Here is a 27,409-nt window from a genome sequence, read left to right on the forward strand (position 1 = left end):
AAAAGGATAGCAAAGAATGCTAATTGTCCCCCTTATTATTTTTGGAAGGGCATGTAGTCTCCCAGGAATAAGTTATGATCTAAATACTGAATCTGTAAATTATACAGAAGAATAATAGCTGTAGATGGTCAGATCTCAAAGAAATGGAAAACAGATTTGGTTAACCAGGCAGAGTTTGACAGTATCTCTTATTCTGTTAGTTCAAAAATATGGCACTGTAATGTATTACACAGGACAACAACCTAAGACTGACTTAAATTATTAACTCTAGCTTTATTTCCTGTGTATTTACTGGCTGTGTTTGGTCTCCTTAGGTAATATGAAATGCCAGGCAACTTTTGTCTGTTTAAAAATTATTGTATGGGGTCGGGCGGTAGTGGCGCACGCCTTTAATCCTAGCACTTGGGAGGCAGAGGCAAGCGGATTTCTGAGTTCAAGGCCAGCCTGGTCTACAAAGTGAGTTCCAGGACAGCCAGGGCTACACAGAGAAACCCTGTCTCGGAAAAAAAAAAAAAAAGAAAAAAAAGAAAAAAATTATTGTATAAATGTGAGCACAGGCACAGCCCACAGCACTTGTGTCGTCTGAGGACAACTTTTGGAAGATGGATTTATCCTTCTACTGTGGGTTTCAGGGTTGTTTGGCTTCACAGAAAGCAACTTTTACCCACTGAACCCTGGTGGCTGTCGTCCTCCTCCTCTTCCTCTTCCTCCTGAGACAGGGTCTCTCTATGTAATCAAGATGGGCTGTGACTCACGAGTCTCTTGACTAAGCCTTTCAAGTGCTTGCATAATAGGAACACACCACAACACCTATATCTCAATATATGAAAGCATGCCAACCCACTGAATTTCTGGCAGTTCTTCTGCCCCAGCCTCCTTGGTGAGGGATTCCAGGTGTGCACCACTGTACCTGGTGCGACTCCTACCAGCTTAGCATTTCCACTGTCACTGTATTTCAAGTCACCATTCAGTCCTTGACTCTGAATCATCCTCTTCGTGGTTCTTCTTGCTTGTGCTCTGAGGTCTAGCTTTTTTTTTTTCCCCCACCACAAGTTATGGTATAAGCACTGCTACCTACTAGTTCCAATGTACTATTCAATGCTACTCAGCGAATTTAATAAGAGCTTTAACAGGACAGAAGGGGGAATTATGAGAAGGAACTTAGACAGGGAAGAGAGCCCCTTGGTCAGCCTCTGATGGCTGAGAATTCCAACTCATTTGCGGTAAGGCTGCCTACACAGTGATATTGGTACAAAGATATTTAATGCTAAAGTAACAGTAACCCAGGTTTAAGGCTGGAGTGTGGAGACAGAGCTGAGTAGAGCCTCATTCCTTTCTTTAGACATCGCCTAAGAATCTTAAATGAACTTTTAGTTCTGTTTTCCTAACTCTTCGTATCTCTGAGGGCTGGATAGTTACTTTACCCACCCCAACCCTGTCAGGAGCCTTCTAGAAACCATCCAATGATCTCATTTTAGGTTTCTTAGAAATCCTTTAGAAATAGAAACTTTGAAATCCTATAAATGACTTTTATTATTATAATTATTATTATTTTTAAGTTTCGATTGTCCCTTGAGTTTGTGCCCATTCTTGGACTGGTCTCTCTGGGATCCTTCCACTACAGCCATGTTTTCGTAGTTTATCTTTCCCTGCCCCTACAGTAAAGTATCTTTAAACTCCAAATCTGCTTCACAAACTGGCAAGTCTGAAAATGAGTTTCTGGAATTAAGCCACGAATCCCAGTTTGGACCGGGCGAAGGTCCCTAAAAGTTGACAGGAACTCCTCAGGCTGCCAGCTGACCCTGGAAAGTTGTGCATCCTGCTTGTTCCCACATACGCCCATTTCACTACAGTTCCTACCGTCGTACTTAGACTCCCTATTATCCAAGCATCCTGTCCTCATTTCCAACACCAAGCTTCTAAAGCTCCCGGTGCTATGGACACGTGTGATGTGCAGCTCATCTTCTCCCACAAATGGACCTCCCCTCCATGCCATTCAAAGTACACTTCCTGGAACTGTCTGCTGAAACGTCAGTCTTCATTATCCCATCGAAACGACCAAACGGTTACCTTTTTAAAAAAAATCTACCATTTACACTATTTCAAATCACCAGTTTAATTTCGGTCTTCAGTAGACTGTAGATCATGGAGTACATTCCCTTCGCTTGTTATCCCTACCATGCTGAAAATAGTTCAACAGGGCATTAAACAGGGCAACACACACGGAGGGCACTAAACAGGGCAACGCACACAGTGGGTACTAAACCGAGCAACACACACCGTGGCCATTCAACAGACCAACTCACGATGGGCATTAAACAGGGCAACGCACACAGTGGACATTTAAAAAACAACAAAAAAACCCCACTTGAACGGATTTGTACTGAGTTCTCATCAGCTGTAGTACCGCACTGTGAGATCATCTCACAAAAGACAGAGCATACAGAACCAAGCCCAAACCGGGTGAGGCTGTGCGGCTGCCTGTGGGTCATTCGGTACCGGCTCGCGCCAGAACCCGTTGAAGCTCCAGCCGCGAGACCAGCCTGAGAACTAAAACCCTTGTGCAGCCTGCGAGAGGGGAGAAGGACCCGAGGCTCCAAGGCGTTCGGCTGTGCACTGTCTAGCTAAGGCAGTGCTCATTCTTAACGCACAACTTGAGATAGGGTGGACCGCGGCTTCCTCGGTAAACTGGACGCCCAGCGGGCGCCGAGCAGCTAGCAAAGCGCATCAGCCATTTTCCGAGCGTCTTTGGTAACCCTTCCGGAGAGGGCACGCCAGGAGGGGGAAGAAAAAAAAAAAAAAAGAAAGAAAGAGGCGGGCCTGCACCGGGGCCTCGGCCCAGAAGCCACACCCTCCGGGCTCGCCACCTCCCCATGCTAACAAAACGGAAAGCGGAACCCTAACCTCGGCAGAGAAAGCGCGCACTGGAGCGCCAATGAGCTTGCAAAGAGCCGCTCCAGGGCGCCGTATGCTCTCCCGGGATTGGCTGGGCCTCGTTCCTTGTACTTTTTTTATTGGTCAGACTGTCTTCTCTGCCGGCTAATTGTTTTATTCGTATAGGTACTTTTTGATTGGCTCTTCCTGGTGGGGCGGAGGAATGAGGTTTTGGAAATTGTTCAGCCTGGATTGGCGCATTTGAGCACCTGAGGAAGGGGCTTGTCCCAGTCACTCCCTGTCCCATCTCCCGACCCGTAAGCTCCCTCCCCTTCAACTCGCGAGTGCTAATGTTTAAAAAGAATTAAAAAAAAAAAAAAAAAAAAAAAAAAAGAGGGCGTGAGCGAGCGAGTGAGCCTCCTGCGCGCCAGCCCGGCCTCCTGCGCAGCGCGCGCCTCTGCGAGGACCCGCGCGAGCTGCCCGTGCCGCTGCCTGCGCTGTTTAAACTGCAGAACCCGTTAGGCCCCGGGAGGAACTACCGTTCCAGCTGGTTCCGGAGCCGAGCGTGCCGGGGGCGAGGGGCGGTCGCGCGGCGGCTCGCGCCTTTCGCGCCTCTGCAACGTGGAGAGGAGAACCGGCACTTTCCGTGGACGCCACCTCCAGCCGCGACGCTGGCGCGGGCGGGGGTTCACTCGCGGGGGTCCTGAGACTGAGGAAAACGCGCCAAGTTCCCCCTCGGCGGCCGTGCGGGGACCCTGCGGCTCGGGAGCGCCGCCACCGCTGTGCGCCCGTAGCCTTCCCGGCCGGGCTGCGCCGGGGATGTAGTGGTGCCGCGGCGGGCAGGACCGAGCGGCGGCCCGGCTCCCGCTCCGCGGACGAATGGTCACTCCCCCGCGGGAGGCGCCCACCAGCGATCCCTCTCCCGGGACGGCGGCCGGGCTCACCTGTCGCGCCCGCACTCTGCCCGGCTGGTCTCCCCGGCGGCGGCGCCGCGGACTCGCGAAGGGCCATGACCGGGTAAGGAGCGCCCGGGGTTCAGGGCCCGGGGCTGCGCGGCAGGTGCTGACGGTGGGGAGGGCCCCTTAGGCTCGGGCTGCGCTGCGAGGGACTGCCGGCGGGCGCGGCGACCCCCGGGGTGGCACACCCAGGACCCAAGTGCCCCTCTGCCCACGCCTTTCGTAATGGGAGAGGCTGGCCGGGAGAAGAGATGTTTGTGATCGCAGTGTCCTGGGTCGGGGCTTGCGAAATTTTACCGCGCATTTTCTTGACTTACAGTTTCTCCAGAAGTGTGTACGGCGCCACGTGTCTTAACCCTGCGCCCAAGAGTTTGTTTTTATTGTTTCACGTTTTTCTTGAAAGAAGAGTTGAATCCTATCATTGTACACAGATTTGAAAAGTAGTGGGACTGAGGATTCACGGTGTCATTTGGTCAAGAAGACTTAGGGCTAAGTTCATTGTGCGAAGCTTGGGTTATAGTTCTGGAGAGGCTTTTTTGACTGAAAGCTCTGAGAAGGGACGTGGAGAACATAAGATTGGGCACCCGGGAAAGTGTCGCGCTCTTGGTGACCATCAGTGCTGGCTGGCTGTTTAGAGGGTCCCAGATTGGGTGGCTGGCCGAGATGACGGCCGCTGTTTGAGCTGGCTGATGACTTTTCTCTCACTGGCTCCCAGGAAGACACCTTTCCGGAGTCATTAGTGCTTGGGGGAAGTCTGACAGTTTTGCGAAGGCTGGTTTATCATTCCTAACAGGTCATTTCATCAAGAACATTTAAGGGGCCAAGAGACAAAAATTTAAGTTGCAGATAAGATGGGAAATTTTGCCAGTTGTCCAGTTTTTCCTGAGTTGGTTCCCAGAAATGGTTTCCCTGCAGTGTACAGTGAACTGGGGTGAAATGTTTAGGGGTAGAGTTTGAATCAATTTGTGTGTACCTCAACTACTTACTACTTGGGTACCTATATTTGAAACTCGTTCATATTTTTGGAATATTGGAATAGAAGGATTATCTTTCTTCTAGATGTTCCAAATAAAAAATAAATTTCTATAAAGTATCACAGGTATTGCCGTATCTCTCTTCCTCCCTCCCCCGCTCCCGTTTAAAGTTTTACCTTGAAACTTCTAGTCACATAGCTTAGAAACAATTGGAGCTGGGTGTAGCTTGGCCGTAGGACTTCCCACTGGGGAGAAGAGGCTGGCAGGTAGATTTTTGAGTTCCAGGCCAGCCAGGGCTACACTGGGAGACCCTGTCTCAAAACAGAGCATAGTTGGAAAACTAAAGTATATTGTAATCTTTAGCACACATGAGACGGGCAAGTTTTTCCGACCTCTGTTCCAGCTTTGTATGTGTAGTTCACATTGACTACAAGTGGCCTTGTAGACTGTAGTCCCCACTACTACTTTGGTTTCTTATTCATTCCTGATTTTTACCATTGTTCAGTTGCTATTTTTGTATATAGAAAATGAAATTTTGCTTAAGCCTATTGTTTTCAAACTTTGTGTGTGTATGGGTGTGCACAGGAAGTTCAGAGGGCACACTTGAGAAGTTGAGTCCCTGGGATTAAGCTCAAGTTGGTAGGGTTAGCAGCAAGCGCCCTGACCCACTGGACCATCTCACTGGCCCAGAGTTTTTGCTTCTTATTGTATGAATGATTTTAGTAAATGGATATTTTTGAGATATGGCTCTTAATGCATGTACATATACACATACCCATACATATGCATATGTATACCCACATTATGGTAATAAGAATTTAGTAGCAATTTTAAAGGAAGTTTGTGCGGGTGTGTCTGCATGCATGCATATATGTATCATTGGCATTTAAGCCAGTGGTTCTCCACCTGTGAGTCAAGACCCCCCAGTAGTGTGTCAAACAACCTTTTTTACAGGGGATTTCATATCTGGCATATCAGATAGTTACATTAATTACCATTCATAGCAGTAGCAAAATTACAGTCAGGAAGTAGCAACAATAATTTTATGGTTAGGGGTCAGCACAACATGAGGAACTGTATTAAAGGGTCACAGCATTAGGAAGGTTGAGAACCATTGATAAGCAATAAACTCTTAAGTGTCTACTGTCAGGCATTAGGTTTTGAAATAAGATGTCCTGATTTGTTCCATTCTTTTGGTAAATCTTTTCATAGTTGCTAATTTTGTCACTTACATATGATAGCTGGGGACTAATGAAATCTTTTTGTATGTGATTAATAGATTTAATTGGTGATTACAGCTTCCTTCAATAAGTTAATTCTCGTCAACTCCTTGCAATTTTGAAAGAAAATGCCTGGCGTCATACCTAGTGAAAGTAATGGGCTTTCAAGAGGCAGTCCATCCAAGAAAAACAGACTGTCTCTGAAGTTTTTTCAGAAAAAGGAAACTAAAAGAGCCTTAGACTTTACTGATTCTCAAGAAAATGAAGAAAAAACTTCTGAATATAGAGGATCTGAGATGTATGTATTTTATTTTAAATGTATTTCGTTTTCTTTTTTTTTCTTTTTTCTTTTTTTTTTTTTAAAGATTTATTTATTTTATGTGTATGAGTACACTGTAGCTGTCTTCAGACACACCAGAAGAGGGCATCAGATCCCATTAAAGGTGGTTGTGAGCCACCATGTGGTTGCCAGGATTTGAACTCAGGACCTCTGGAAGAGCAGTCAGTGCTCTTAACAGCTGAGCCATCTCTCCAGCCCCCTTAAATGTATTTCTGTACTCTGAATCAGTGAAAGAGCACTGAACTTGGGTTGATAGTTCTGTACTCAACTGAACCTGACAGTTGACAGAGGTTAAAAGAAAGTACACATTGATTTGCATTTAGCAAGATAAGGAATAAAGTGTATAGTAGGGGCTAGGTAGAGGTGGCGCGCCCCTTTAATCCCAGCACTTGGGAGGCAGAGGCAGGTGGATTTCTGAGTTCCAGGCCAGCATGGGCTACAAAGTGAGTTCCAGGGCTACACAGAGCAGCCCTGTCTTGAAAAATCAGAAAAAGAAAAAGAGAGAGCCAGGTGTGGTGGCATACGCCTTTAATCCCAGCACTCGGGAGGCAGAGGCAGGCGGATTTCTGAGTTCGAGGCCAGCCTGGTCTACAAAGTGAGCTCCAGGACAGCCAGGGCTATACAGAGAAACCCTGTCTCGAAAAACCAAAAAAAAAAAAAAGCCAAAAAAAAAAAAAACCAAAAGAAAAAGAGAAACCTTTTCTTGGGGGGTGGGGCACGCAAGGGGGGGGGGAGACCAAACCAAAAAAATTGTGTAGTAGGAACATAGTAAACACTGCTTGATATTTTTGCAGTGTAGTGTGTGTGAAAACAGTTTATTTTTTTTTTTGTTTGTTCTGTTTTTTATACTCCAGAACTACTATATCTGCTAGAGGTAGGACAGTTGCAGTTTATTTTGAAACTAGATTTTAAAGATGAGTGTTTTTTAATGCATGTAAATTCTCTAGTCACTAAGAAGAAAGGAAAGAGGGGAAAGACTGTACATGCAGTACGGGTGCATCAGTCACAGGAGAGGATACAGAGCTGATGGGTTTTCTAGTCTAAACTCACCCTCCCCCCCCCCCCCCCCCGCGCCCCTTTATGGTAGATAAGTGCACAAAAATGTAATTGAGAGTAGATCTATAAAGCTCTAAATGGAACTCCATGGCTTCAGAATGGCTGTCCTATAGGATTGGACAAGAGTTTGTTTGAGTGGCTACTTTTATCTAGCTGCATGATGTCTTTACTTTCGAATTCATTAAAACTAAATGATTTTTATATTAAAAAATAGAGAATAAAAGTGAATATTCCAAATTGCTCTAGCTGGAGTCTATGGTAGCTCATTGTTCAACAAAATGGGCAGTCTGTTGGATAACTAAAAGTAGATCTTATCCCATGTGTGTTTCACCAATAATTGTTCAGGGTTGGGTATAAAGCTCAATGATCATATCCCTATTGTAAAAATATTAAGTTTAGGGGAGTAGTATTTCCACTAAGATGGCACGTCTTTACACTTTCTCTTCCCTCTGTGTTAACAGTGACCAAGTTGTTCCTGCTGCACAGTCCTCCCCAGTAAGCTGCGAGAAGAGAGAGAACTTGTTACCATTTGTGGGATTGAATAACCTTGGCAACACTTGTTATCTGAATAGTATTCTTCAGGTAATGTGATGTAATGTTGAAAGTTTCTGAAAATTATTGACTATTGAATGGCTTTGTCCATACTTTTTTCATAAATTATAAATAAACCAAAATAGACTCTGTATGGTAATACTCAAAAACTGTACATTACTTCCTCTGGGTAAGAAAGAAGTAAAGGTAAGATACTGAAATTGGGTAGATTGGTTAAGGGGAAGAAGCCAAAGCCAAACTTTAATTTTTATTGCTTGATTCCTGGTACTATGTCCTATGTCCACTTAAAAACTTTTATTATCTTGTGTGTTATTACAATTTTGTTGGTTTTTATCCTGGTAATCTTAATCTTACTAATATTACCTAGGTTCAGAGCTAAGTGCTGCTGAGGATCAGTGGTTACTCTTGGTGGGGTAGAGAACTCGTTTGATGAGGGTCTTATCAGTTTTAGGTAATATACATTAAACGTGCCCTACAGAAAACAGTAGTGATTTTAGGTGTGTTCTTTGCTCAGTACTAAAACAGTGCCCTTTTTGTAGGTGTTATACTTTTGTCCTGGCTTTAAGACTGGAGTGAAGCACTTATTTAATATTATTTCAAGGAAGAAAGAAGCTCTGAAGGATGACTCTAATCAGAAGGATAAGGTAAAAAGATTAAGAAAATAATTTAAAAAGCAAAATAAGCTAGAGAGAAGGCCATGCCCAGTGATACACACATTTAATCCCAGCACTTGGGAGGCAGCTAAGCGTGGTTTGTCTCCATAGTGATTTACTGGCTAGATGGGCTACACATTGAAACCCTGTCTCAACAACCGCCATGCCCCCAACACACACGCAACAAGGAACTAATGGGAAGAATTACATTTATTTGGAAAATAAAAAGGTAGTAGATTCTCAGGAGAGTTCAGAACAGTGGTGACAGAATATTTCTGTTAAGTTTTTCAGAACTGTATATTATCCAGATTATTCATAGCCTTATATAGTGTTTTATGCATTGTTAACTAGACTTGTCACTTGTCCCTCACGATCAAAAGTATCTCACTGGAGTCTATGGTAATTGCCATTAATGTTTTTTGGAGACTGAATTTATGGTCTTACATATACAAGTGAAACTCTACTACTGAGCCATACTCCTAGCCTTAATTGCAAGTAAATAAATGAAAAGAAAACTGATTTAAAAAATCATTGTCCATATAGAAAGCAACTTAAAAAAAAAGCTGAAGAAAACCAGTTGACTGGTATGACTAATAGAGATTTTGCTGTACTGAAATTAAATTTAGAAAAGCTATATTGTGCTGTGAGACCAAGAAGGAAAGAGGCACTTATTTAATGTTTAAAAAATAATTTTATGGTTTTTTTTTTCTTGATAGGGAAGCTGCAAAGAAGAGTCTTTGGCAAGTTATGAGCTTATATGTAGTTTACAGTCCTTAATAATTTCAGTTGAACAGCTTCAGGCTAGTTTTCTCTTAAATCCAGAGAAATATACAGATGAACTTGCTACACAGCCAAGGCGACTGCTGAACACACTCAGGTACAGGCTTTAACACAATTTTACCATTCTTTCTCTATTAGTTACTGTCTTTAGAAGAGGGTGGTATATGAACACACAGGAGTAGATGGCAAGACAATTGAAAATTGAAGCCCCATCTCATAGCCTTTATACCCAAAGACTTTCAAACTGATGTTTAAAATTAAAAGATACTAGATTAATTATATTCAAATTTACTCATAGTCTTCCTGATGTGAAATAATACATTTTCTGTCGAAAGACTCATGCTTGACTAGAGTACTGGCCTATACATAGATGATTCATACTTATGTGTCATACTGCATTCTTTAAAAAAAAAAATACAGGTAAACGGTCTACACCAACTCAGTCACTGGCGGTAAAGCCCCGAGTATTGACAGATTTAGTCATTTTTATGATACTGTGGCTTGAACCCCCAGATCTGTACATGCTCGGGCTCCAAGTGTGTTTCTGACCATGAATGTAAGACACAAAAGAAATCAAAAGTTAAATTGGTTAAAGCTGGTCACTAAGCATTCTTTTCAAGTTCTATAGGCTGGGGAGAATAACAATAAACCTGTGCTCTAAAGGACAACCTAAAGGACATGAGCATAATCTTGAAGGGGACTTGGGGAAGTAGGAAACAGTTACCACTTCAGTGCCCCATAGACCAGCGAGGATTCCTGGACACGTGGTCCTAAGGAAGTTCAGATTATAACTTGTGGATCTGTATATAAAATGTGTCATGCAGGTTACAAATACTTGTATGTGCTCAAAAATAAACATGTACATACATGGGAGCCCTTGTGAATGCGTGAGCACACACACAAACGTATAATGTAGAAGAGGGTGATGGTATTATAATATAATATCATAAATAATGGTCAAATTGTTTTTACTTTCAACTGTAAATTTAGGTAAGAGTTTTCAAATTAGTAGAATGCTTTTGGATATTTAAAATAGCTAATAGAAAAATTTCTCTGACTAAACAAAACTAGAATTAGCTAAAGTGAGCCTTTTTATTCATAGGGAACTCAACCCTATGTATGAAGGATTTCTACAGCATGATGCACAGGAAGTGCTACAGTGTATTCTGGGAAACATTCAAGAAACATGCCAACTCCTAAAAAAAGAAGAAATAAAAAACCTGGCTGAATTATCCGGCAAGGTTGAAGAACAATCTCTTCAGAAAGAGGAAACAGGTGGAATTACCAGCACAGAGATTGACAGTATGAGGAATACGGAGGACGTCAAAGAGCAGCTCCCCAAAGGGAACTGGAAAAGAAAAAGTGACAGTGAGTCGAGTAACGTGAAGAAAAAGGTTAAACTGTCCAGGGAATCCCAGCCATTGGAAGAAAACCAGAGACAAACCAGATCCAAGAGAAAAGCTATCGGAGACACACTAGAGGCTGCTCCTAAGATCATCCCCAAGTGTGTTTCTGAAAGTGAGAGTGCAAAGCCCTCACAGAAGAAATCAAAAGTTAAAATAAATTGGTTAAAGCCATCCACTAAGCAACCCAGCATTCTTTCCAAGTTCTGTAGTCTTGGAAAAATAACAACTAACCAGCGCTCCAAAGGACAACCTAAGGAAAAGGAGGGTGATGTTGAAGAGGACTTGGAGAAGTACGGAAGTGACCACACAGCTAATGGTGGACCCGAATCTCCAGGAAGTAGCGTCACACCTGTGGACAGCAGTGAAGCCAAGTCCGGAAACAAAGGTCAGTGCAGTTACTAGGTTGGCTAGTGAGGGTGATGGACAGGATTTAAGATAGTCAATTTGCCACAGCACTGTACATGTATTATGTAGTGCTGTTGTTATTAGGGTAATTTTGCTTGATGGTTTCTAAACTTGGGAAGTTAAAAACCTTTTTAATGGGAAAAACCTTTTTAATTAAAAAGGGGAAAAACCTTTTTAATGGGAAAGCTGTTTTTTTGCGCCTTTTATCTATGCAGTATGAGCTCAAGGGAAACTGAGTTCAGTGAGTCTTAGACCTGAGATATAACTGCTTTGCTTGGTTTTGTTTACTCATGTATTCATTCCTCTTAGGGAAAATCTGCCGGGCGTGCTGTAGTTATTGTGGTTGATGGTTGCTCCAAAAGATTTGTTTCTCTGGGGCAGTTTTATAAAGACATGTCTTTAGGAAGCAAGTTAAAGACACAGCCGACATTGTTCTAAAGATAGTAATTCATATTTAAAAAATTTTTGGTAGGAATTTTACATTTCATGAATAAAGCACTGCTTAATAAGATATGAAAACAGGTTTTGTGTTCACGATGTACTTTCAATAGGGAATTAATGAATTGGGCTATACTGAAAAGCAAATCTGCATAAACATTTTCCCATTTTCATTTTAGGTGCTGAACAGATTGGCTTTGAGCTAGTAGAGAAACTGTTTCAAGGTCAGCTCGTGTTAAGGACTCGGTGTTTGGAATGTGAAAGCTTAACAGAAAGAAGAGAAGATTTCCAGGATATTAGTGTTCCAGTGCAAGAAGATGAGCTTTCCAAGGTCGAGGAGAGCTCTGAAAGTAAGCGGACGGGCGGGGAAGCCTGTGTGTGCAGACTGAGATGGCTAGAGCGTCCTTCCTGTTCTCAGCACCACTTGTTAATTCTACTTGCCAATTTGTAATGGAAAAAATGAAATACTTTAACATCTGAGACCTTAATATTTTATTAACTGAAGTCATTTTAAGTTACTACTTGAGCTACTGTTGTGTTCAATGTAAATCATAAAAAGTATGGAAATGTCCTGAGGAATCACGAGACTGGCGACTGACCTGAGACTTGGGCTTATTTGGCTTTTGGTGTGTGTCTCTCTGTGTGTGTGTGTGTGTGTGTGTGTGTGTGTGTGTGTGTGTGTGTGTATGTTCGGCTAATACTAAGTATTTAGATGTTGGGGATCAGTTATTTGAAACTGAATGATATTGCACATGAAACTTGGTTTAAGTTTTCAATGTCTGAAAGATATTTATGAGTGAACAATTCTGTTTTACAGTTTCTCCAGAGCCAAAAACAGAAATGAAGACCTTGAGATGGGCAATTTCACAGTTTGCTTCAGTGGAGAGAATTGTAGGAGAGGATAAATACTTCTGTGAAAATTGCCATCATTATACGGAAGCAGAGCGAAGTCTCCTGTTTGATAAAATGCCTGAAGTTATCACTATTCATCTGAAGTGCTTTGCTGCTAGTGGCTTGGAGTGAGTATTGTGAATAAGCCGAGGGAGACAGTGGCTTTGTCTACAGTGCTGTGCCAAGTGAAGTCGTTTGTGAGAATCGACTCTGTGCTCTTAGTAAGCAGGTTCACTGGGCATAAATATATGCTCTTTTGGAGCTGGTGGTTCAGTTCAGTGTGCTTGTCTAGCAGAGAGAAGGTTCTGGGTTTGAACTGTAGCTCCAGAAAGCCCAGTACAGTTCTCACACACCTTTTCATATGCGTTCTGTAGGTGCTAGTAGTAGAAGTCTGCTTCTGTGGGACTGAAATGGAGTAATTTTTTCTTTTTCTTTTTTTTATAAATTTACTTCCAAGACAGAGTGTCTGAGTAGGCTAGGCTGGCCTTGAACTCAAACTCACTTCCTTCTGCTTACTGAGTGCTGGGATTAAAAGGCTGAGAAATCTACAATCTATTCCTTCTCTGAGATAGATAGGGTTGACTCAGACTCAAGCTAGGATTACAGATGTGAGCCACCATACCTGACATTGGGGAATGGGGAGGGGATTAAAATTTTCAGTTTTAAAGGAAATCTAGTTCATTTCTGAAAACTTTGGGAAATTTTGTAGTTGAGAATTTGTCCAAAAGCTTTTAAAAATAGATATAAAAGTGGCTGTTTTGAATAATCTTGTCTTTTCTGATATGCTATTGTATACTTCATGGTTTCTGCATGCTAATTTCCTAGTGTACAAATCTAATAAAAGAATGAAGAAAATATACTTTCCACAGAAACACCCAAACATCAGTTAAAGAGTGCCTCACTGAGGAGCTCTGAATGGTCTGGAGTTTGCTATGTACACCAAGTTGGCCTTGAACTCAAGAGATCCACTTACCTCTGCCTCTCAAGTGCCAGGACTAAATGTGCGCACCGTTATACCTAGGTCCTATTTTAATATTTTTGTGTGTGCATTTTCCTCAGAATTGAAGCCTTAGTTTGCCTTTTTTGCTTGTAAGTAAACATTAAGGACTTACTACTTGGCTTCACATTGTGTGTAAAACAGAATTACAGGAAACCTTTTTTTCCTTCCAAAGGTTTGACTGTTACGGTGGTGGACTTTCCAAGATCAACACTCCTTTATTGACACCTCTTAAACTGTCACTAGAAGAATGGAGCACAAAGCCGACGAATGACAGCTATGGATTATTTGCCGTTGTGATGCACAGTGGCATTACTATTAGTAGTGGGCACTATACCGCATCTGTTAAAGTCACTGACCTTAACAGTCTAGAGCTCGATGAGGGGAATTTTGTGGTTGACCAGATGTGTGAACTAGGTAAGCCAGAGCCACTGACCGAGGAGCAAGCAAGGGGGACGGCTGGGAACTACGACGATGAAGTATCAATTAGAGTTGGTGGAAATGCCCAGCCAAGTAAAGTTTTGAACAAAAAAAATGTAGAAGGTATTGGACTTCTCGGTGGACAAAAGAGCAAAGCAGATTATGAGCTGTACAACAAAGCATCTAATCCTGATAAGGTGGTTGGGACACCATTCACCGACAATAGAAATTCTGAAACTAATGATACTACTAATGGGACCCACGAATCTGACAGGAACAAGGAATCCAGTGACCAAACAGGCGTTAACATGAACGGACTTGAGAACAAAATTTCCTATGTAGTGCAAAGCTTAAAGGAGTACGAGGGGAAGTGGTTGCTCTTTGACGATTCTGAGGTAAAAGTGACAGAAGAGAAAGACTTTCTGAATTCTCTCTCCCCTTCTACATCCCCTACGTCTACTCCCTACTTGCTATTCTATAAAAAATTATAGTGAGTATATTTCCCCTGTAAATATTAAACAGACCTGGACAGATGTTGGTAAAGTTGATTACATCTAAGAGTCTTTAGTTTATCTTTTGAAGCTATTGGATATTATTGGTCTCTCTAGGCTTTTATATAAATAGTGAGATTTTAAATACTGAAAACCATGTTAATTTTTAGAATCATTTTCCTTAGTAGAGACTAGTGATGGATGAGCTGGGAACAAACTTGTGTAGATTCTAAATGATCCAAAATGGAAGCTTGACACAGTTAACACTTGGATTTACATGATCTTTTGTGTTTGCTTTTTAAAATAAAGTGCTTGTATTTGTATTCTCCATATTCTGGAGTAATTATCTACTTGATGTTTATAGGTCTGGCTTTTTCACCCAAGAAACAATCTCATTCAGTATATTTAGTTTTATAATAGTCATGAAGCCAAATCTCTGCGCTGTATCAGAGGCACAAAGTCTAGAATATGTATATTCACAATGGTGTATATTTTGTGCCTTGAATAACTTTGGAAAGTGTCTCAGAAAACCTGGCAATCCCCTCTATCTTCATAAGAATTTTATATGTATTTATGAAGATGGCTCTGTACTCTAGTCAATCTTTTTGGCATGACTAATTTGTATCTCTTCATACTCTTTCTGCACGATCTGTACATAGAACATCAACTTAGATGTGTGACCTTTAACTTTTTTAAAAACTGGGAGGTCAATAAAATTTAAGCTGTTTAACAACCAAATGTGTGATTTTTTTTTTTAAAATGTATATTCTAATCAAAGTGGAGTTCTTAGATTAATGTGTATGTACAAGAGAGTCATCAAGCATAAATAACATTTAATACTCAGCAATGGAGCAGAGGCCAACAACTTTCAGAGGAAAGTTAACAACCTTAACACATCTTTGCTTAATTTTAAGTCATTTGTCTAAGGACTTGGCCAAGGGACACTCACCTGAATAAATATACAAATGCTATTGGAGTAACATTCCATTTCAATGGAAAAATTGCTTATTAACATTTCACAGATGGTGTGATGGCAACTAGATCATGCGTCCTTGTACTTTCCCTTAAGTTTAGAATCACTAGTAGAACTTTTAAAAGTAACCATCCTGTGCTATTTATTAAAGGTTGTGTTTTAGGAAACATTGTCAGGAAGTATAACAAAATGGAGTAAGAAATCTCCATTGCAGCTCATGAGAAAAAAACCCGGTATTTTGGAACTAAACCATACATACATAACTCTTAAGAGTTCTTCACACTATCTGAGCTGTCAAACAGTTCAGGTAACCAAATGAGGAATGACAGGTGTTCACTTAGCCTTTTCTCCCTCATGGTTACCGCCTTTGCCAGCCCACAGCCCACCAAAGAGGAAAGAATGCCATTTCAGGTGACTCCAGAGGTCAGGCGTGACGAGTACCATTGGTGCTGTTTTGTAAGTCACGGTATCACCTGAAAGTGGGAGACATTTCAGAGAGCATGGATACTCTCGGGGAACTGTGCTAAGAATAGAAAGCATTCACTTTTTCCTGTGCACCTTTTCCATACTGAAGTTCATTACTTTGATGATGGTTTTGATGACAGCAACTAATTTATGCTGTAAAACCACGTGACTTCTCATTTAACTGTAGATTAAAATCAATGAAACCCCAGCGTGGTGTTACCTTTAATGATATCAAGTAGCCTTAAAGCAAATTTCTAGTTAATGGTTCAGTCAGTAAACACTTGACAAATATGAAGCACGGAAATCAGCTCAAACTTGACGAATGGAGTTGATGATGATAAACTTGACGAATGGAGTTGATGATGATAAAATGGCTCAATAAGATCAAACTAGTGTCACTGCATGTCACTGGCATTAGATTCTGGTATATAGCCATTTATATGAATGTTTTATTAAATGCTGTTTTGGGCAATTCTTAACAGGTTGGGGGTGGGGTGGGTATCTGACACCATTACATAATTTGGGGCGGTTTGATGTCAGTTTAGAACCAGTTTTTGAACAATTCATGTTTTCCCATTGAAATAAAGAAATTAAAATCCCACTCATTAAAATTAGTGTAAACATTCACATATTTAATAGTACCTTTAAAATAAGCATTACTACATTTAAAATGGTTCAAAAAATGAATGGACCTATAAATGGTAATATAAATTAAAAAACAAGAACTTAAAAGTAAATAAATTTAACATTAGCTATGGTATAAATAATTGTAAATGTGTACTGTACCTTTGAATCATTAAAACCTTTTGTTTTTAAGATGACAGCATGTTACCAGAAGGTTAGAAACCACGCCACAAGCCTCACACGTAACAGCCTGCATCTGGGAGCACATTCTTCAGAGAGTAAATCAATACTATTGCTTCCAGAATGACATCCAAGTCCTATTTTTCAATAGACCTCACACTCAGTGTTGAATACATGGTTCTTTTCAAATGAATAGAACAAGTGTGTATTTTAGAGTTCCATTTTTCGAAGGCTCATTCGGCTGAAGGAATCTCTGAGGAAAAGAAGAGGATATAGTTAATGGTGGGGTTTTATTTTTATCTTCTAAGGCTTGTTTTTCCTGCCATCTTACATACGTTGTCATAATCTGGCTTCAGATTTATCTATAGATTGGAGGTATGTTATAGTAGCGACTTTATCAGGCCTATTGATTAGTCCTTTAACTGCCATGGAAGAGATTTCTGGAGTATTCAAGGTTACTGTGGTAAGAAGCAAGTATTTCTCTAATCTTAAGTCTGGAATCAAGTGGTTCTCAAACTACTATGTGAGGTTATATACTGATATTTAACATATTTGAAATTAAATGAACATTTTAAGTTATTTAACAAATAACTAATAAATCTGGAATCAAGTGGTTTTCAAACTACTTTTATGTGGGATTATATATTGATATTTACCATATTTGAAATTAAATGAACATTTTAAGTTATTTAACAAAGTAATTGTTACATTCTATTACAAATATCTTGCAAGGGCCAGGCAATTGTCACTCATCCACCCTTCATTTCAGCACTCAGGAGGCAGAGAGAGGTGGAGCTCTGAGTTTGAGGCTAGCCAGGGCCAAAACAAAATGCAGAAACATTCCAAAAGAGTAGCACACATTTGTAATGTCTAGCTTAATAAGAGAAGGCCTAAATTCCCCAACCTGCTTCTATAGCCAATCATTTACAAAAGCACATCTCGCCCAGTCTCTGGAAAAGTCCATTCTACACATATGAGAAGGCAGGAAGAGGGACAAAGTCAAGGTCCCAGACCACAATTTGACAATTTAAATCCTAAGAAATGTTTCTTTCCTAAGTTCTATAGACATGAGGATTTTATTCATGAAATGTTTTTGTGGGTTTTTCCTTCTTATTTGGTTTCTTTTGCTCATCCTTCCTGATAGTTCAAGGTAAGTAAGTGCCTGGAAGTTTAGGAAAGGTAGAAGCAGTTATAAAGAGAACGACATTTAGCTTTGAAATTTACAGATTGTTCTTTTGGTTCTAGGGGAAGGTTTCTTGTTTTTTTTTTTAATTTTTTTCTTTTTTTAAAAATTTTTTTCCTTTTTTTAAAATCTTTTTTTCTTAAAGATTTATTTATTTATTGTATGCTTTAAGTACACTGTAGCTGTCTTCGACACTCCAGAAGAGGGCGCCAGATCTCATTACGGATGGTTGTGAGCTACCACGTGGTTGCTGGGATTTGAACTCAGGACCTTCGGAAGAGCAGTCAGTGCTCTTAACCCCTGAGCCATCTCTCCAGCCCCTAGGGGAAGGTTTTGAAAGCTGGATACAATTCATCAAGAGAAGGAATATTTAAGCTGGAGCCATGGCTTAGTGGTTAAGAGTGCTTACTGCCCTTGTAGAGGGACCCAAATTAGGCTCCTAAGACCCACACCAGGTGGCTCACAACCTTCTGTTATTCCAGTTCCAGATCTGATGCCCTCTAGTCTCCAAGGGTCTTACACATTTGGTGCACATAATCTTCTCTAGTTAAGCAGCTGATTGCTTGCACCAAGCCCCGGTTAGTCTCTCAGCACTACATACATAATCCTTGTGATGAAAGCACTACGGAGGAGAAGGAGGAGGATCCGAAGTTCCGGTCATTCTTTACATATTAAATTCAAGGCCAGACTGAGCTGCAGCAGACCTTGTTTCAAAAAGTATATATTTTGTTTTTAAAAAAGAAAAGGGCCCTCTTCTGGTATGTTTAAAAACAGCTACAGTGTACTCTTATAAATATAATAAATTTTTTTTTTTTTTTTTTTGGTTTTTTGAGACAGGGTTTCTCAGTGTAGCCCTGGCTGTCCTGGAACTCACTTTCTAGACCAGGCTGGCCTCGAACTCAGAAATCCACCTGCCTCTGCCTCCCAAGTGCTGGGACTAAAGGTGTGCGCCACCACGCCCGGCTTTTTTTTTTTTTTTTTTCTTTTTTAATAACGGCTGGAGAGCTGGGTCAGTGGTAAAGAGCACTGATTGCTCTTCCAGAGGTCCTGAATTCAATTCCCAGCACCCACATGGTGGCTCACAACCATCTGTAATGGGATCTGATACCTTTTTCTAGTGTGTCTGAAGACAGCTACAGTGTACTCACATAAAGTAAAAAAATATAATTTAAAGAATGTTCTCAAATTCAGAGAATGGCTGAGGACCAACCAACCTGGTTTAAGTAGCAACAGTCCAAAAAATCTGCCACCTCCTAAACAAAACCACCAAACTAAACAACAAAAAACAAAAAACTCCTCAGAGAACCAACTATTACATGTCTAGATTAAGAAAAGTTTAGAGGACTAGACTAGGGGGCAGTGTCCTTCAGGCGAACAGCCTTAGGACGGAAATTCGAAGAAGAAACTGGACGGAGACTTTGCCAGGTCACACGCGCGCGCGCGCACACACACACACACACACACACACACACACACACACACACACACCCACACCCCGACCTGCGACCCGCATGCGACCTGCGACCTGAGAAAGGAGTCAGGTGCATGGAGCTAGAGATTTCAAGACTGATGGGAAATGGAAAGCTGCTGGCTTCCCTGCTGGGAACTCTGAAGGGAACAGCCCCATAGGTGTGGGCTAAGAGAAGCATGTATTTTACCACACGTGAATAATGTTCTTTGTACTTCCCCAGTTCCTGTAGCTTGTGGTGGAGACAGGTTTCCCTGGAGGCTGTGACGTAGAGCAGGCTCTTGGCCCAGACTCTCCTTTAAGTCACCACCCTGCTTCAGCCTCTTATCCTGGGACGACAGGGTGTACAGTTGAAGGAATGTGTGAATTTGTCTCACACATCTACAAGTATAAAATGACTGGGCCATTAAGAAGCGAAGGCTACACTTCTGCCATTGACAGCATAGCTTCTTTTTTCAATCCATATTCAAACAATGGCTTCTCAAATGTTAATTTATTATACAACTTAATTGGTTTATTAGTTTATCATTTCAAAGAAAAGGGTGATAAAACACCTGCCACAATAATCCAACAGGTAACAGGCTGGTTTCCAGGGCTCAGATACTTGAGAGTGGGTGCCAGGCGCCACCTTGGGCTCTTTACATCTGCCGTGGCACCTTCACAGCCTCCTGGGAGTACCTGTACTACACGTGAGGCCCACACGGCTCACATGCAGCTCGGATTCACTTGTAGAAAACTCCTTGTTTTCTGACTTGTCAAAGAGAGAAAACGACTGCAGCTTCCTGGACAGTCAGGGCACCTGCCCTGGTCTGTGCGGCTCTAGGTTACATAGACTACTGATGATTGGAGAAGTGTGCTCGTGTTTGTGTGTGTGTGTGTGTGTGTGTGTGTGTGTGTGTGTGCGCGCGCGCGCGCGCGTGTGTAGTGGAGGCCTTGCTCATGAAACATTCCAGTGACTTCTCATTGGAGGTATGTGAGAGTTTAGGAGAGGGGATGAAGCCAGACTTACTACTGTCCCAGTTAGCCTGCCCTGCACAGGAAAGGATGACTTTATACTGATCAGGGCTAAGTGGCAAAGCTTAGCCTGGTTGGATTTGTTATATTTCTGGGGATGCAGCACCTGAAACTGTATAAGCTGTAAAACTATAAAAATCAGTTTTTCTAAAAAGCTCTGTGGAGGAAGCACTTAGCATACCTGTGGCAAGTGACAGGCAACACAGCCTTGTATAGCTGAGGGATTTTTCTGTTTATCAGTGGCTGCAGAGCCTCTTTAAGGCGATGGTAATTTCTCTCCAGTTCTCTTTGATACTCCTTTTGATCTGGTCCAATTAAGCTCTTATTTTTTCGTAAGGCATCCTCACACCTAGGGGGTAAGAAAACACATGTTTAGACATTTCTCATTCCTTGGAAATTTGTAATTCTAAATACACACACCATTCAGTTGATGGCAAATGATTATTTTATTTTAGGTTTAATGTGCTGGTATGGCTTAGGTATAATATGTCCTCACAGACTTCATGTGTCAAAGGCTTTGTTCCCAGCTCATAGGACTGAGAGCTGACTGGATCATGAGGTGCTAACTTCACCCATGGGTTATTAGGAGGGTGGCCTGGACACTGAAGAAGGTCAGAAGTGGTGTGCCTCTGAAGGTCTACTGTGTCTGTGGCCAGCTGCTCTCTGCTTTCTTTCTATGATGCAACAGGCATCGGACTTTCTTTTAAAATCTGATAAACACTTCCTGTACTCATTAAGTTGAAAATATATTTTAATAATTTGTAGCCCAGGCTGGCCTAGAACTTGTGAGTCTTCTGCCTCTGCTTTCTGAGTACAGGAAGTGTGTGCTACTTTCACAGTGCTGGGAGATCAAATGCAGGCAGGACTCTGTCACTGAGTTGCTTCTGAACTGTCATGCTGGCTCTGAGCGCTCCCCTCCCCCTCCCTTCTCCTGTTTCTAGGTCAGATTCTTTAGGAAGGCTGTCACTCATCTGTGTAAGCATGGCAGGCACCATTGTTTTTCCCCCATGTTGAAATAAAAGGTTTGGTTTAATAAACAGATAATGATCATTATCCAATTTATTCATACTGTCAAGAAAAAGATTTTTTTTTTCTTTTGGTTTTTTGAGACAGGGTTTCTCTGTGTAGCCCTGGCTGCCCTGGAACTCACTTTGTAGACCAGGCTGGCCTCGAACTAAGAAATCCGCCTGCCTCTGCCTCCCGAGTGCTGGGATCAAAGGCGTGCGCCACCATGCCCGGCATAAAAAGATATTTTAAAAAGTAATATACAGGCCTGGAATGGTGGCACACGCCTCTAATCCTATCAGCTGAGAGGCTGTAGCAGAACAGCAAGTTCAAGGCATACATGGCGACTAAGTGGCTGGACAGGGACATACATACACTGATAAGGTTAGGAGTTCAACATTTTCTGTTTTGGTTCTTAAGGGAGGGAAAAATGGTGCTGCATGCTGAGGAATAATACGAATTTTTTGGCATAAACAGCAACTTTCAAGTTAAAAGAGTTGGGGTATGGAAGGGTGCTGGTCTATGTTGGTAAAGAACAGTAAATGTGGGCTGGAGAGATGGCTTAGCAGTTAAGAGCACTGACTGCTCTTCCATAGGTCCTAAGTTCAATTCCCAGCAACCACATGGTGGCTCACAACCACCTGTAATGGAATGCGATGCACTCTCCTGGTGTGTGTCTGAAGACAGCTACAGTGTACTCATAAATAAAAATAAATAAGTCTTAAAAAAAAAAGAACTATGAGCACCGCACAGATTGCTTCACACGGTAAATTCCTATTTTCTGTTTTCAACAATTCCTTGTGGCTGTCATCTCAAACTATGGTATTAGTCACTCTTAATTTGAAGTTCTTTTTGCAAGAAGCCTCAATTACCTTTTAGTAAAGTCCTTGAAACAAAGGCGCAGCTTGTTGTGATGTCTGAAGAGCTTCGGGTCACCAGGTATTTCAGACAGGAAGACCTGGGCAACCTCCAGAGGTCCCTGAAAGATAAAGGAAGCAATGAAGTACCCTTGTTCTTTAGAGTCATGGAGTTTACCCACAGAGCTACAGCACTGACAGCTGCGTGTCCCTTAGGACTCTTCAGAGAGGGTCTGCTCCAGATACTCCAGACAGCTATTTACATTCTTGCCTTCTACAGATAGATTCATTTTGTAGTGGTTCATCCTCCAAAGACATGAATAGGCCTTTGAAGACTGACTACTGACTTTATCAATGCACTTTGCTTTGTTTTTTTTTTTTTTTTTTTTTTTTGTTTTTTTTTTTTGTTTTTTGTTTGTTTTGGTTTGGTTTTTCGTGACAGGGTTTCTCTGTATAGTCCTGGCTGTCCTGGAACTCACTCTGTAGACCAGGCTGGCCTCAAACTCAGAAATCCGCCTGCCTCTGCCTCCCGAGTGCTGGGATTAAAGGTGTGCGCCACCACGCCCGGCTTTAAGTGATACTTGATGCACAAGTTTTAGTGCATTTCTAATCCACTGGCTATTACACTTGATTTTACAAAAGCAACTTCTTTTAGCATTGTAAAAGTTATTCCTGAGAGAAAGTATCCAAGGAGCTAAAGAGATCTGCAACCCTATCGGTGGAACAACATTATGAACTAACCAGTACCCCAGAGCTCTTGACTCTAGCTGTATATGTATCAAAAGATGACCTAGTCAGCCATCACTGGAAAGAGAGGCCCATTGGTCAGGCAAACTTTATATGCCCCAGTACAGGGGAATGCCAGGGCCAAAAAATGGGAATGGGTGGGTAGGGGAGTGGGGGTGGGGAGGGTGTGGGGGACTTTTGGGATAGCATTGGAAATATAATTGAGGAAAATACGTAATAAAAAAAAAAGGAAAAAAAAAGTTATTCCTGATGCAGTAATTAAACAGAGGAGTCTTTTAAATTATGTGAAGGGAAGAAACAATTATTGCATGTGTTAGGGGCACCAAGGTCTTGTTTCAGTTATATCCTATAGCACTTCTTGGTATTATTCTTTCACCCAAAAAGTAGTTAAGACATATTAAGCAAAACCAGACTAACAGTTTTCTTGATGTTCTTATCTGGGGGAATTTTTTAAGATTGGGGCCATGTCTAAAATCATGAGGAAGACTTTCTCAGCAAACTAACTACAGAGGATATTATGATGACTTCCAACATGTAGGAGAACAACTACTGCTATCTTATATGAAAATATTATTACAATTTCCCAAATGATTCCAGATTATTTATTCCATAGAACTTATTGTGAAGAAGCTGTGGAAAAGGAGACATCATTGAGAATCTAAGAGAGCAGAGGTTCACATGTGTTAAATACAGCTCTGGAAATGAGTCTTTTTGAATCATGTATACTTTTTTTTTAAGACTTATTTATTTTATGTATACGAGACACTGTAGCTGTCTTTAGACACATCAGAAGAAGGCATTGGATCCCATTACAGATAGTTGTGAACCACCATGTGGTTGCTGGGAATTGAACTCAGGACCTCTGGAAGAGCAGTCAGTGCTCTTAACCACTGAGCCATCTCTCCAGCCGCGTGTATACTTTTTTTTTTTTAATGAAAGAATTTTGTTTTGTTTTATGAGACAGGGTCTCATTATGTAGTCTCAGCTGGTCTAGAACTTGCTATATAAACCAAACTGGTCTTGAACTCACAGAGAATCTGCCTGCCCCTGCCAACCCAGTGTGACTTTAAGAGCATATGCCACCATAACCAACTAGCAAAGACTATTTTAAGTGACCAAATTTCTATACTATAAGCACAGGCATAGAAGGAAGAGGTCTGAAAACTGGCAGTAATGCTTTCCATTCAATACCATGTGACTAATCTAACACATAATCTTTATACCTAATTTGCATGATTCTGTCATTCTGTAAACATTACACTGTTTCTTCAAATCTAGTATGTAAGCCAATAGCACACACTCAGCAAGAAGCACGGACCTGGTTTACAGTTGTTCCTACAGACCCCTGGAGGACCATTTGAAGCATTTTGGGGTCTGCTGGATCCTGATGTGTTGCAAATGCCAATTCCTGAGTCTTTTTCTGCATGTCTTCGATAGCAACTTCAATTGGTGTTAAGATTATCTGAGTAGAACAGTAGCAATCAGGTTAGTATACTGCCTAAAAACTGCCTAGTGAGATATAAATAAGGAATTCAGAAGAAATGGGGGGACTCATAATAAGCTTTCATGTAACAAAATCTAAACCTCAATCCCTATATTAATCAACATAAAAATCAATAAATACTTTAAAAAACATAAGCTGGGGATGAATTAGCAACTTAGAAGATAGCCAAAAACGAATGAGCCACAATGGTAAAATCCTAGTATGCAAAGAGGGTGAGATACGTCTTCTGCTAAAACCACACGTAAGTTCACAGTGTGACTAGGCTAGTTTTGTGAATTCTTTTTCCTCCCCCGTGGTGTTACCTCTTCTTTGTGAGTGACATTGACTCTTGTTTTAATGTAAGGAAAGGCATGAGACGTTGTCAGAATGGTCTTCCGTTTGAATTGTTCATGAAGCTCCCCATGAGCACGGCCATCTAAAGTGAAGGGTGTGCAGTACATGAAACGCCGGAGATTATAATTTTTGTCAAAATAAGTGATTCTGTCCTTCATCTCATAGGTGTCAAAGAAGGGCTCCACGTAGGTAATCTGAATATATGCCTGAAGAGGGAAAAGGTCTGTATCAACCGACAGTAATCTGTCACCCAGGATGTGTCAAACAAAACAACGTGCCTGTCTTCAAAGGCACAATCGAGTATCATGAGGATGTAATCAGCCTACCTTGTTTGGATCTAATTTGCACTTGTCTACAGGATTAGAGTCCTTGATTACTTCAAGCACATCCTCTCCAAATCTTTCTCCATAAAATCCCTGGAATGAAGAGGAGGAAATCGTTTACAGGACTTTCCCAGTGAACCAGAGTAGGCCCTTGAGGTAGACTCCTCAGCCGAGTACGAGATTTGGCAGGTCCCCGCCCCCCAAATAAAAGCTCAGGTTTTTTACAAGGGGACCTCAAGGGCTGCAGTTTAGGCAATGTTTCAGAAGGAAAAACTAAGACAGCAGGGAGGTGAAGTCTAGATGCAGACATCCAGGAGGACGGCCAGGAATTATCTTCACACCTCCCACAAAGGGCTTTGCAGGATAAAGTTTGGGTAGCACGGTCTTGGTATTTCTCAAGACTTACCTAACTCAAAAAAGTAAGGAGTCATAGTTTGAACCAGCTTATGGAACCCAAAGCCAGTAAAGTCACCTGTAAGAGTCAATACCAGCTAAAAGTAGAAGCCAGCCTAGAGCCCTGCTTCCCAAACTGTTCTCTGTGCACAAGTCTCTTAAGGATCTTGTCAAAATGAAGACTTTGATTGAGAACGCCTGGGGTTGGATCTGGGATTCTCCTTGGTGACACTCAGGCACCTGAGGCACGAGCCACACTTGGAGCAGGAAAAGAAGGGTTCAGACGAGCGCCCAGAACGGAAAGATGTAAATATAAAGCAAATATAAAGCAGCCATCTATGTGAGAAGCAAGGGGTTCTTGAGAGCCACTCAGTGCTCTCCAGGTGTGGCGCTAGTGTTTGACCTCTCAGGACATCTGATTGGACACTTGTGAGCCAGCTATTTTCTGGGCTTCTGCTTCCAATCTCGTTACACACTGCTACTTCTTATCTCTTACTCAAAAGTAGACGAATCAGAGTAATTCTGATGGATAAAGGAGCTTAGAAAATATGTGTGAAAATGAGCCCTCAGAAATACAGCTAATAATAATTTACTCTTGTCATAACAGACTTAAAGGTTTTGAAAGGGTGCTATTGTACCTCTCAAAAATTCTTATCCACCACAGAAGTCGATTATCTGACTTACTTAATTAAAATTGAAGTGAAAATCTACTTTCTATAGAAACATGACATTCGTGAACTACCATGGCATTCACCTCCAATCTGTGAGAAATCTCTGCGAGTTTGGTTATTGCAGGCTCCTTGTAAACAAATTCCTGTTCATCCAAATCCCCGAACTTGGTTCCATAAAAACCAACACGGAAATAGGTGCCAAACATCCGCTTACCATCCTAGGTTTAGGAAAATGAGAAAATTTAATACAAAGACTTTTTGTTTTCTTATATTATGCTTAGATTGATATATTATAAAATTTCCAAAACACTGCAAAAAATTAGCTCAAAATTGTATTTATTTTTAAATAAGGGTAAAAACAAATAAAATGGTCTTTTTTCATTATTCCTAACAAGAATTATGCAAATTACATTTCTTATCAAATGAAACAAAATGGTCTTTGTTTTTAAATCCATACAGTTGGGCTATATTAACTTATTTTCCTTATTGAACCAAAAGGTCTTAATATAAAAGTTAATTAAAACACATCACTAATACATTTTCAAGGCAACACAATCCTTCTCTTAGTCTCTTTGAGTATATTAAAAAGAGACCATGGACACTAAGAGCCAAGGATAGCATCTGGCATAGAGTACAAAATCAGCAAACCATCAAGACCCTTCAGAAGTACTAATGTAAAAATTCTTTAATCAATATCATTGTTAAAAACAATATTTGTATGTAGAACAGTATAAATGAAATAGAAAGGAAAAATCTGGGTGCAATAATAACACTTTGAGATGAGTTGTATTTTAAAGATTGCCAAAAGTACCCACCAAACTCCCCAATGCTCTGTCTACCTGTCTGAATTACTATCCTGCATTTCATGGTCTTTTCAGTGATATCCTCTATGACCACCCAGAAACACATAATCCTGTGATGTGACTTAACATTAACCACACAGCACATACAAGGACAGAAAATCATTCTACCTCTCACACAAGGTCAGTGAGAACCAATCCTTTCAGTAAGGACAACATCTGGGCACTTCCCATGCAGTCTGGAGACTGCAGACCCAAAGCGGTTTCAGAAGGATTCTGCACTGACTCACATGCAAACCACAAACACATGACGTTCTTCTCAATGCTCTGTAAGCCTACATCGCTTTATATTTATTTTTGCTATATAGAAAAGACCAGGTGGCATAAACATTTAAAGAGCGAACAATAAATGTTAT

General features: G+C 41.3%; 2 protein-coding genes across 16 annotated transcripts in view; one reads left to right on the forward strand and one right to left on the reverse strand.

The window, feature by feature from the left end:
• Nucleotides 1-3,457: 3,457 nt before the first annotated feature.
• On the forward strand, nucleotides 3,458-15,191 carry Usp1 (ubiquitin specific peptidase 1). Of its 3 annotated transcripts, none has more exons than NM_001301414.1 (9): nucleotides 3,458-3,891; nucleotides 6,084-6,322; nucleotides 7,882-8,002; nucleotides 8,512-8,616; nucleotides 9,342-9,502; nucleotides 10,508-11,196; nucleotides 11,834-12,004; nucleotides 12,472-12,673; nucleotides 13,718-15,191. In NM_001301414.1, exons 2-9 carry the CDS (start codon nucleotides 6,153-6,155, stop codon nucleotides 14,451-14,453), a joined length of 2,355 nt encoding a protein of 784 aa, NP_001288343.1. In that variant the 5' UTR covers nucleotides 3,458-3,891; nucleotides 6,084-6,152; the 3' UTR covers nucleotides 14,454-15,191. The 3 variants fall into 3 exon arrangements, with proteins under 3 accessions (NP_001288343.1, NP_666256.2, NP_001343353.1); NM_146144.4 differs by having other exon boundaries at nucleotides 6,103-6,322; NM_001356424.1 differs by lacking the exon at nucleotides 6,084-6,322.
• A 1,115-nt stretch (nucleotides 15,192-16,306) lies between these two features.
• Nucleotides 16,307-27,409, reverse strand: part of Dock7 (dedicator of cytokinesis 7) — a 194,295-nt gene continuing 183,192 nt past the window's right edge. For 7 of the 13 annotated variants that reach the window (XM_006503314.4, XM_006503313.4, XM_006503310.4 and 4 more), the window contains 7 exons: nucleotides 26,277-26,402; nucleotides 25,133-25,222; nucleotides 24,776-25,012; nucleotides 24,288-24,431; nucleotides 22,238-22,344; nucleotides 20,542-20,709; nucleotides 16,497-16,948 (listed from right to left, as the gene is read on the reverse strand). In XM_006503314.4, the coding sequence (XP_006503377.1) occupies nucleotides 16,906-16,948; nucleotides 20,542-20,709; nucleotides 22,238-22,344; nucleotides 24,288-24,431; nucleotides 24,776-25,012; nucleotides 25,133-25,222; nucleotides 26,277-26,402 (915 nt within the window). In that variant the 3' untranslated portion in view covers nucleotides 16,497-16,905. Of the gene's footprint in view, nucleotides 16,949-20,541; nucleotides 20,710-22,237; nucleotides 22,345-24,287; nucleotides 24,432-24,775; nucleotides 25,013-25,132; nucleotides 25,223-26,276; nucleotides 26,412-27,409 lie in introns of all 13 variants that reach the window. The other 6 variants (NM_026082.5, NM_001290636.1, XR_001784187.2 and 3 more) reach the window with 3 other exon arrangements.

Source organism: Mus musculus, chromosome 4 (assembly GCF_000001635.26).
Source record: "Mus musculus strain C57BL/6J chromosome 4, GRCm38.p6 C57BL/6J".
NCBI lineage: Eukaryota > Metazoa > Chordata > Mammalia > Rodentia > Muridae > Mus > Mus musculus.

Bases quoted from the DNA above. Each gene is read 5' to 3' on its own strand.
- Usp1 (NM_001301414.1), top strand. From the start codon at position 6,153: ATGCCTGGCGTCATACCTAGTGAAAGTAATGGGCTTTCAAGAGGCAGT. The intron at 8,617-9,341 runs GTAAAAAGATTA...TTTTCTTGATAG, and splicing joins ACTCTAATCAGAAGGATAAG to GGAAGCTGCAAAGAAGAGTC. The intron at 12,674-13,717 runs GTGAGTATTGTG...TTCCTTCCAAAG, and splicing joins TTTGCTGCTAGTGGCTTGGA to GTTTGACTGTTACGGTGGTG.